The following is a 9,435-nucleotide window of genomic DNA, read 5'->3' as shown; positions in this document are numbered from 1 at the left end:
TGTTGAAGCAAACAACAAAATTAATATTGTCTACAGGCAATAACTGAAAAAGCTGCAGGTTCAAGGAGTTTGCAAATATTATAAAACTTGAGATCTCATCAGGAAATACAAATCAAATAATAGTCACAATATAAAATAGCAGCTCCATTGAAATGTATGTTGATGAATTTGTATTCCTAACCAGTAGAATTCAGGAAAAGAATTAAACTGAGCAAGAAGTGAATGTGGGACTAAGCAAAGCAGTTGAGATGTAATTTTTTCCACTGAAACAGTGTGAACAAAACAAGGCCCTAACGAGACTAACTTCTATCTCGAAGATAATTAAAAGTTCTTAAAATAAGACACTGCCAAGGCTAACTAGGCACAAAAGGAATGTGAACATCTGCACAAGAAGAACATAAAGATGTCATAAGCAGCAGATAAGAGGAAAATTATGGCTAGGGTCTGATATCATCTTGCACAACATAGTGAAGTCAGCGAAATCAAGAAAGGTAAAAAGTTCAAGCTTGAGGAAGACCTCTTACTTCATCCAAAGACCCCCTGACGACCCCCGTATATCTCCCCAAAAGAAGACCCTGCCCAGACTCCGACCAGACTCCGCCTATCATATTATAATGGCATGATGTAATCCTATGAATATATAAACCTACCTTCTTTTGAATATACATAGAATTGTAATCAATAAAAGGTAATTCCAGAGCTTTAAGTGTGTGTGTGCTTGTGTGAGTGAGTGGAGCAGAGACTCCCCATGCAGCCAGCGTTGTTTTGCTTATTGAAATTTTATTAATTTAATTAAGGCATTAACAGAATATTGAGTCTCGGTCATTTATAATATCCATGTATCTTTTTCAAGTTTTATCTTTATTCAGAAAGTATCACTTAGTTCAGTTTGCCTCATTCTTTGAAGCTTCATCAAAGTTTTCGACAAGATCTAGAAAAAGAAAAATGTGGAAATTTAAGTTTAACCAAATTCTGCTTTGCCAATTTCCCCCTCCCTAAAGTTGTACACTTCATATGAAGTAATTACAAAGAAAAAAAAAAGCTTATAAAATAGAGACCAAATAACATTTAAGATCTTCATGGTTCACTGTTCTTGTATAAACAAGTTTTAGAACTGTGCTTTAAAATGAACCATCTAAGAGCATTTAACTCCACTCCACCCACAGCTGGACAAAGTGATACCGAAAGGGTAATGTCTTAACACTCTTCTTATTGAATATTAAATAATTTTCTTGGCCATAGCTATTACTCCTACATAGGACAAAAATGTTAGCCAGTGTCCACAGAAAGTCTATAACAGTGATGATTAGTTAATATTCTTACCACCCTTGTCCTAATCTTATGCTGCACATATTATGTCTCAGCAAAATTAACTTCCTTTTCCTCCATTGCATGCTTATTCTTACCTGGAACTTCATCATCATCACCAGTAGCAAGTAGGGCTTTTTCATCCACAGCTGCAAGAGCAAACAGTTCAAAAGCATCAGGCAAGCTTGCCATAAGCATCTTGATTACAAAGCTGTTTTGCTTTTTTGTTTTTTGAAAACATTATCAATGCAATGCTCTATCCAGTTCCCTTGCTGAATAAAAATCTACAATTAACCCTTTGTTTCCAATAATGCTCAAACAGTCCATCTGGAAAATGAGAAGATGCATGCTAAACCAGTTTACTATCACCATCTTGGTTCTAGTTATATGGAATGCCTTGTGTGATAATAATTTTCATCTAAAAGCACAGACTGATTTTACCCATTTTTCTTAAAAGCAGCTTGGTTTATTGACTACTCAGTGGATCTTACATATTTTTCAATATTAGCTAGTTACAAGGAAATCTTATTCCTAGGCCATCAAGGGAAATTATGGTGTAATTGTGGAGCTGCAGGCAGACACTCATGACTAGAGGCACTTATTGTTCCCTGATAAAGTCAGAATATGGAACTGGATGCATAATTTTATACTTAGATGGTCAAGATAATCGCATGTCCTGGTCCCCATCTCTACCAACTCAGTAGCTTCTCAACTACTCCCATTATATTTTCCAGAGCTAATGAAACTTAATCATATCCATTGTAGCAGACCAACAAGAATCTGTAAAACTGCAGCAGTATAATGCTAAGAATAGATATCTCAAGTCCCTGTGCCACTACTTTTACTGCTATTCTTAGCTGTACTACATAGAGAGTATGAGACAGTTTATCCTACCACCTCCATTTTATCATGTTTACTTTAGCAGCTGCAAATGCAATCATCACAGCCACTTCAAACTGATGTAAGATTTCCAAATCTAGCAGACAACAATGAATAGAAAGGTTTGTGCAACTACTCTGGCATCTAACCAAAGTGGAAAGAAATAGCCATTTACCAGGTCATACAAAGCAAGAACTATAAACAAGCCTCCACAATACCAAAACTGCACAATTTAGCTTATCCAGAACATACCTTGTTATAAGAAGAGCAATCTAAAAAGATCATTTTAAATCCTTCAAGTTTTCTTTCTTTCAGGCCCCACTACTACCACAAGGAAGCCCCAGTGGTGACACCAGGAAGGAGGAACCTGAGCTCCATGGGGAAAGAAGCAGTTTACCTCACCTCCTGAAGACTATTTCTAGCAAGATTTTTTCAGTGGGAAGTTGACAGAAATGAAGCATCATCAGCTTTAGGAATGGAAATAGAGGCTATCTTTACTGTCGGCAAAGCACAGAAAGAAAAGAAATGAAACAATCAAGTTCATAACTACCACAAGAAGTAGGAAGCAAGAATGAAGATCCTATATGCAGGACACAAAGAATGTTCCCAGTATCAACAATCCTATCTCACTACAAATTCTCATTTTGTATCAGCAGCACCTTGTCCAATCACCACATACTTAAGTCCCTACTCTACTTTTCCCACACAGATTTAGGGAGAACAAGTGTTCAGGTTCTTTCACTAATTTAAGGATGGAATAGGGAGTTCATGTATCCAGCTTAATGATCATGCCAGTCTTGTTCTCTACACTGTTCTCCACACACAGAAATTCTAACACATTTCCTTAAAAATACTATCTAATTCCCTCTTAGCTCTCAAAAAGCCCATGCAAGAAATACCTTCGCCACACATCTGAGGAAGCAAAGCAGTAGCAAGATGTTTGTCCTCAAGTCTCTCTCCCATTGTTTATGTTGCCATTGAAAGAGACAAAACAAACATACTCAAAACACATTTTTAAAACATCACTCTCCCAGATTAACTCTACCTAGATTTAATGAACTAGGTATGTTGAAATACAGTAGCCACACCAAGAAGCAAACTACCATGAAATCAAGACTAGTTATAACTTTCTAGTCTTAGACCAGCTGCAAGATATGCTGAGAGACAGATGCCTCTGCTTTATTCTGTTATATTCACTGTTGGATTTGAGCTATAAATAAGTTTTGAGAGTTTCATTTCTTTATAAGCTTTTTATAATATGCTTGCAAACAGTAAGAGTGCACTGAATTTCACTGCACCTATTCAAATAAGCCACACGTCACCTGCCAGCATGAAATGCATTCAAGTTTCAACTTACGCTGCTTGGGTAGGGCTTCTGCCAATCTCCTCAGGCTGGACAAACTACCAGCTCCAAGCTGATTTAAGATGCTAGGAAGCATTTCTGTTAGCTGCTTTGTCTCAGCATGTCCAGTGATAGTGAAAGTGTTAGCAGCCAGAGATGCCTGAACTTTAGGATTATTGAAGTGAATGACTGTTCCTTGGTTGGTAAACATATTTACCTGCAAGACAAAAAAACCCATTATTTCAAGCAGTTTAGCATGATTTTTCAGTCTAACAGGAAACTAGCTGAACATCTATTCCTAAAGCTCAATAAAGATCTGTGGATGATTTACAGATAAGTTTAAGATGTTACTTACCAGAAAACTATGTTTGATACATTTCATATTTCTATATAGAAAATAATTTTTCCCTTTGAAGGGATTACCTCTTCAATTCCAGAAATATTGTTGACACCCAGTTTCTTCAAAGAAAACTGAAGTTTCTTGTCATCTGCTGTAGCTGTTCTATGAACAACCTTCTTCTTTCTACGGGCAGTACCCTTTGCAAAAAAACAAAAAAAAGTTAAAAATTAGTATTAAAATAGTTCTTTACAAACTCTAATCCTCTTGACCATGTAACAACTCTGCAGCCATCTATAAATCAACTTGGTATACAAAGTTCTATTTCTGTGTCACAGCACACACAACCCCACCCCCCTCTCCAAATGTACTGCAGCAGTCTTTCCCTTGCTATAAAGCAAGCTTTCCACATTTGCAAGAAGTGCGAGATTTTAGGAAGCCATGCACCAGAGAACCTTCATTCCACAATTCTTATAGGAATTCTGCAGCATCCCACTCAGAAAAGAAAAATTGCATGCTTATCCTTGTCTGTTACCATAGACATAAAACTGAAGAGTGAGCAGTTTTCAGAAATTTAATCCCATTAGTTTTTCCTTAGGTCATCTTTCTAAAGTTGTACTCAAAATTTGATAATAAAGAGTGTGAGAAAAAGTTAAACATATAATCCACAAGTGAATATGAGAAAACCCAAACCAATAATTTTTTATTTCAATTAGACATCTCCATCTGATGGATTTACACATACCAATTTAAGAACACTAATTTAAAAAAAAATATTTTATAAATATATTAAATAAAATATAAATAGTTCAACATAGCATTCCAGACCAACCCTGTTTAGAAAGCAAAATAAGAAAAGATTAAGTTCCCCTACAGTCACAGAGTTCTAGATTTCTCAAGGGTAACAATTGGCCCATATTAGAAAATATCTGTAACTATGAAAAAGAAAGTGTCATTTTATACTTTCTTGGACAATTATAAGGCTTCAGTAAAATTTGACTGTAAAATGTTTAGGAACAGGTGAAACCAAGCTCCTTTCTTACACACTGTAACTACTACTCTAAGTTGTCCTACTCCAGTTGTCCATGTGCTGCATACATGCTAGCAATAAGGAAATGTTTTGCTGCTCAGCTGTATAAATGGATGGACACTAACACCTCTAACATAATCCAGTTACAAATAAGAATAAATTTAATAGACAGATTCACATGAAAGTAACATTTGGAAGACTACAGCTCAAGAGTTTAGCTGTTTGTCTAGAAAGGGTTTGTTTGGGTTACGTTAAGTCTCCCTGGAAAAAAGACCTTTCAATAAATTTCAAAAAAGGATGTCTTGAATCAAAGGTAGAAACACCTATCCCCTTTTTACCCATATTAAGTACAGATATCAAACCAGACCATATGGATGTAATTTAAATGAGCAGTTATTGCTTTCACCTCCACAGATTTAAGCTTCTGAAGATTACAGGGTTTTAGTAAGCAAATTCCACCCTCATCATGCTGGGACACACTGTTCACACCCCTCTACTGTTGTATAATGTTCCCAAATGCTCTCGAAAAGGTAGAGGGTGTGACCCCTTTGCTGTGCCCAACCCCATGTTTGATGGGCCAATTAGATCCGCCCGTGCTACAGGTAAACACACCGGGTGCCCAATAATACGTTATGTTGGTGTGTGGTGGCGGGGGCGTGGTCACAGAAACACTATATAAGTAAAAGTTACTGCGCAATAAAGTGGAAGCTTGTTTATCAACCATGTTGGTTGGATTAGTTTTCCCTCACTGTTTTCCGACACTCTACCTTTAATATAAAGGGAAGTGGTTACAGCAGGCTAAAAATGGAACACTATAGAGTCATCTGCCAGTCTTCTAAAAAGGTTTGGAAGAAACAACATGATGTTGAGCTGTATCAACATCCTACACAAAAATATCAACTTTCACACAATGAAGTACTACAATAGCCCTTCACCTAAATATAACATTTAGCCTATTTTTAAAGCCTGCAGCCTTGCAGTGTCATGAAAATCTTCCAGCCACGTGCAACCTTTTCCCACAAGGGAGAAAAAACCAAAAAAAACCCAGTGACAAACGCTAAAAACCTCTATAGTCAATGCATGCACAGGTAACATGCACATAATCATCAATATAATACAGCAGTTCTCTGTTTAACTAGCAATCCATACAAGGAATACACAAAAATCACCAAGCCAGTTAATTACTGGATTAAAACTGATTTAAGGTTGTCTAAATCTCCAGCTAAAGACAAAAACTTCAACGTAGGAATAAAAGCTACTGGAACTTCTGTCAGCAGGAGTTCTATTGAATAATTTGTATTCTAAAATATTGTGTGTACATTTCCTCATATATATAAAAAATACTAACAAATTCTTGCCTTAAAACAGAAACTTTAATTAAAATGCTTACTAGCATACAACTATATTCAGCATACTATTTTCAGATTGATTATAAGTAAACACAAAGCTCATATTCATATGTCATAATAAAATAAAAAGGTGTTCCAAGCATGTTATTCTACAATACATAGGAGTATGACAAGTACAGAAACTGCAGTTTTGCCCTAAAAGGCAAGAAAACAGCCATGCCCATCTTAAAGATTTGTGACAAGAATTTGGAACACAGCCCTCTAATCTGTTATGAAAACTATTCCTAAGAGCACTTGCTGTAAAAGTGGTCTTTTATTTACTTATTTCAAGTCTTATGTCTTCTAATATAGCCTATACGAAAATATAGGCTTCAAGTCAGCTATAATAGAACACACTCAAACAGAAAAGGCCAGAGAGTCAGCTCCTATACATTCTGCTTATACTGAACTGATTGGAGATGCCTGCAGCTTACCCCGGGGACGGTCCAGCCAAGCCGAGTTCTTAGGGCTGCTCCCCACGCGAGTTTTCAAGATCCCGTGCCTTAAGACCACTGTGTGGACTGAAACACACAACCCCAAGAGCAGGAAGGGGAGACGACTCCTACCTTGCCACCGATGCGTACTTGGGCCTGGAGCTTGGCGAGCTTTTCTTGGTTCATGATCGTTTCTTTCATCTGCAGAAAGAAGAGCGCCCATGGAAGGCGAGTCAGGAAGCACCCGGCCACGCAGGCCACAACACCCCAAGTCCGACTGTTGGGTATGTGGGCACAAGGGGCTCCACAGCTACCCCTCACCACACTCACATTCCCAGCGGAAGCACGCCCAAGCCCTGATGGAGGTGTGGGGCGGGGGGGCGGAAGTCTGCTCGTACGCAGTGCAGCCGAGGTTAGTAAGCTCAGCTCCCTTCGGACTTTGCCTTGTCCCCATCACCGCCGCCCACCAACCTGCAGCCCTTATCAGCGCAACAAATTCCTCTCCCTACACCAACAACTCCCATCGTTTCCTTTGTACCTTCTTGGGGCGGAAGCGGCGGTGCCGGAGCAAGAAGGAAAGACGAGGGCTGCGGGCGCGGGACTAAGCACAGCACACAGGACGAAGCGAGATGGCGACCGGAACAGCAGGCACAACGACGATGCCGCCTCCTAAATCAAGAGGGGGCGGCCTCCGTGGTGGAGGTACTTAGAGGGGCGGGGCCTCTTCTACCTCCTCCGCCGTGAGAGGAGTCAGGGGCGTGAGGTAAGGAGTAAAAATTTCCCTGCTTGTAGGGGATGCTGGAATCCCATAAATACGCTGTGGTCCGTAAAACCGATTTGTGTGGCTGAGCCGAGGCGCAAGGTAAAGCCTACGCTGAGCCCCAGGCCGGGTTCGGTCTTCTGCGCGGCTTGTCTTCGCTCATTCCCTGCTTCCTCCACCTTCCGTCTCCTTCCGTCGCTTGCAGCCTTACCTGGTAGTGTGATGGATCCGTACCCGTTCTGGTATTTTAATTTGTTTTCTATAAAATGTTGAAACGTTGTATGTTTTTTCTTGCTTATGCAACTCCAACCTCGTCTCCATGTCCACGATTTTTCTTATCAGCTCCGCTCCTCCCCCTCCCTCTTAACCTCCTCGTGCGCCACGTATATAATTATAGAGCCTATATAGCAGTTCACGTTTCCTTTTGCTATTCTTCCACCTCAGTTTTAGTTTTTGTTTTGCTTTTACTTTGCATCTTCTTTTGTTTTTGAAGTACCCATGTGGAACTGCTTTCTGCTCACTATTGAACACGCTCTTCTCCTGTAGTGATATTTTGCATCACTGAGGTATTTTGTTTTGCCTATTCTGAGGAGTTGAGGAGTCTGGTGGGGCTAATCTCATGGTTATTGGGAACTTGTGTGTGGCTCCAGTGACCCCTTTTGCTACGCAGAAAGCTAAACAGTCTGCAGGGCTTGGAGGTCTGTTGCATAGCAGGGTGCAGAAGCAGATTTATGGGGAAGACAGCTTGGTGTTCCTATCAGTGCTGTACCTGCTCACTGAGCAATGTGAGAGAGGAAGCCATGTAGCTCCATGATCCTGCCCCCATCGTCACTGCACCGAAACAGAATGGGCCTCCTAGTGTCAGTAGAAATATTACTGAGCTTGCCATCTCATTTTAATGCCTTTTAAATTTGTTCTTCTCTGGAATATCCTCAATAAACTGTTCCCTTTGTTGTTTCTGTAAGGTTGTGTTAATAGTTAATTTATCTTTCTGTTTTCATTAATGTTAAGTCTCCCATGTTAGTAATTTCCAGAGCCAAGGCTTTGCCAACCCTTGTGCTTTCTGTTTGTGTTTAAATGTGATTTGCTCTCAATATATTTCTTTGCTACCCTGAGTGTTAATTTGTATAGAAGATTTATTTAATTTTTAAATTTGAGACTTTTGTTATCAGAATGAATAATAAACCCAAAATTACTTTATCTGGTGGTGATAAAAGGTCTTAGGTGATGATTCAAAAGTTGTTGTTGAAGAGCAGCCTGTGCCTCCCTAGCACTAGCATCACAGCCAAAAATTAGAGGATGTTCAAACAGTCATAAAGGATGGAAGGGGCTAGGGAAATTGTGTTTAGCATGTAAAATTGGAGGAGTGAATCTGGTTTACTCAGAAAAGAAGGAAAGGAACAAACCAGATTCAGGGGGGAGGGGGAATCTAGGGAGGGATTTGGAGAAGACAGAGTTCATTCTGAACTAAAAACAAAGCTTATAAATTTATTCCAAGATGAAATTGGCAATATACCTGTAGCAAGAGGGTGAGTGTCAGGAGGACAGACTTTTCTCTGTAATGACCAATGATAGGGCAAGGGGTACTGGGTGCGAGTTGGAGCATAGGAGGTTCTGTGTAAAAATAAGAAAAAGCTTTTTCACTGTGAGAATGAGAGAACACTGGAACAGGCTCACCAGTGAGGTTGTGGAGTCTCCTGGAGACATTCAGAACCTGCCTGGATGCATTCCTATGTGACCTACACTAGGTGATCTTGCTCTGGCAGGGGCTGTTGACTCTATGATCTTTTGAGGTCCCTTCCAACCTCTAACAGTCTGTGAAGAGGGAATAAAGCCAAGATGAAAAAAAACCCAAAAAACTAAACCCAACCAAACAAAAAATAAAATGCAACAAAAAATCTGAGTCCATGTGGACTAATGAAAGTAAAAGCAATCAACGCTTCAGCTTCAGATTTAT

At 39.5% G+C, this 9,435-nt stretch overlaps 1 protein-coding gene across 3 annotated transcripts; it reads right to left on the bottom strand.

The window, feature by feature from the left end:
- Positions 1–805: 805 nt before the first annotated feature.
- Positions 806–7,365, bottom strand: LOC103534078 (transcription factor BTF3). Of its 3 annotated transcripts, none has more exons than XM_008499998.2 (6): positions 7,257–7,365; positions 6,851–6,919; positions 3,953–4,066; positions 3,545–3,746; positions 1,407–1,457; positions 806–931 (listed from the first exon to the last, which is right to left on the bottom strand). In XM_008499998.2, the coding sequence occupies exons 2-6, from the start codon at positions 6,917–6,919 to the stop codon at positions 885–887; spliced, it is 483 nt and encodes a 160-aa protein (XP_008498220.1). In that variant the 5' UTR covers positions 7,257–7,365; the 3' UTR covers positions 806–884. The 3 variants fall into 3 exon arrangements, with proteins under 3 accessions (XP_008498220.1, XP_030324225.1, XP_030324226.1); XM_030468365.1 differs by lacking the exon at positions 7,257–7,365 and adding an exon at positions 7,049–7,077; XM_030468366.1 differs by lacking the exons at positions 806–931; positions 1,407–1,457 and adding an exon at positions 2,585–2,684.
- Positions 7,366–9,435: the final 2,070 nt, after the last annotated feature.

Source organism: Calypte anna, chromosome W (genome assembly GCF_003957555.1).
Source record: "Calypte anna isolate BGI_N300 chromosome W, bCalAnn1_v1.p, whole genome shotgun sequence".
In the NCBI taxonomy this organism is placed as follows: domain Eukaryota; kingdom Metazoa; phylum Chordata; class Aves; order Apodiformes; family Trochilidae; genus Calypte; species Calypte anna.
The sequence above is the reverse complement of the archived record's forward strand: the minus strand, read 5'-3'. Positions and strand labels throughout refer to the sequence as shown.

What these genes read in the sequence shown, in the direction of transcription:
- LOC103534078 (XM_008499998.2), bottom strand. Translation starts at nt 6,919, where the DNA reads ATGAAAGAAACGATCATGAACCAAGAAAAGCTCGCCAAGCTCCAGGCC. An exon ending in ATATTTCTGGAATTGAAGAG is followed by an intron (nt 3,747 to 3,952) that starts GTAATCCCTTCA and finishes TTTGTCTTGCAG; the next exon opens with GTAAATATGTTTACCAACCA. An exon ending in AGAAGCCCTACCCAAGCAGC is followed by an intron (nt 1,458 to 3,544) that starts GTAAGTTGAAAC and finishes TTGCTCTTGCAG; the next exon opens with CTGTGGATGAAAAAGCCCTA.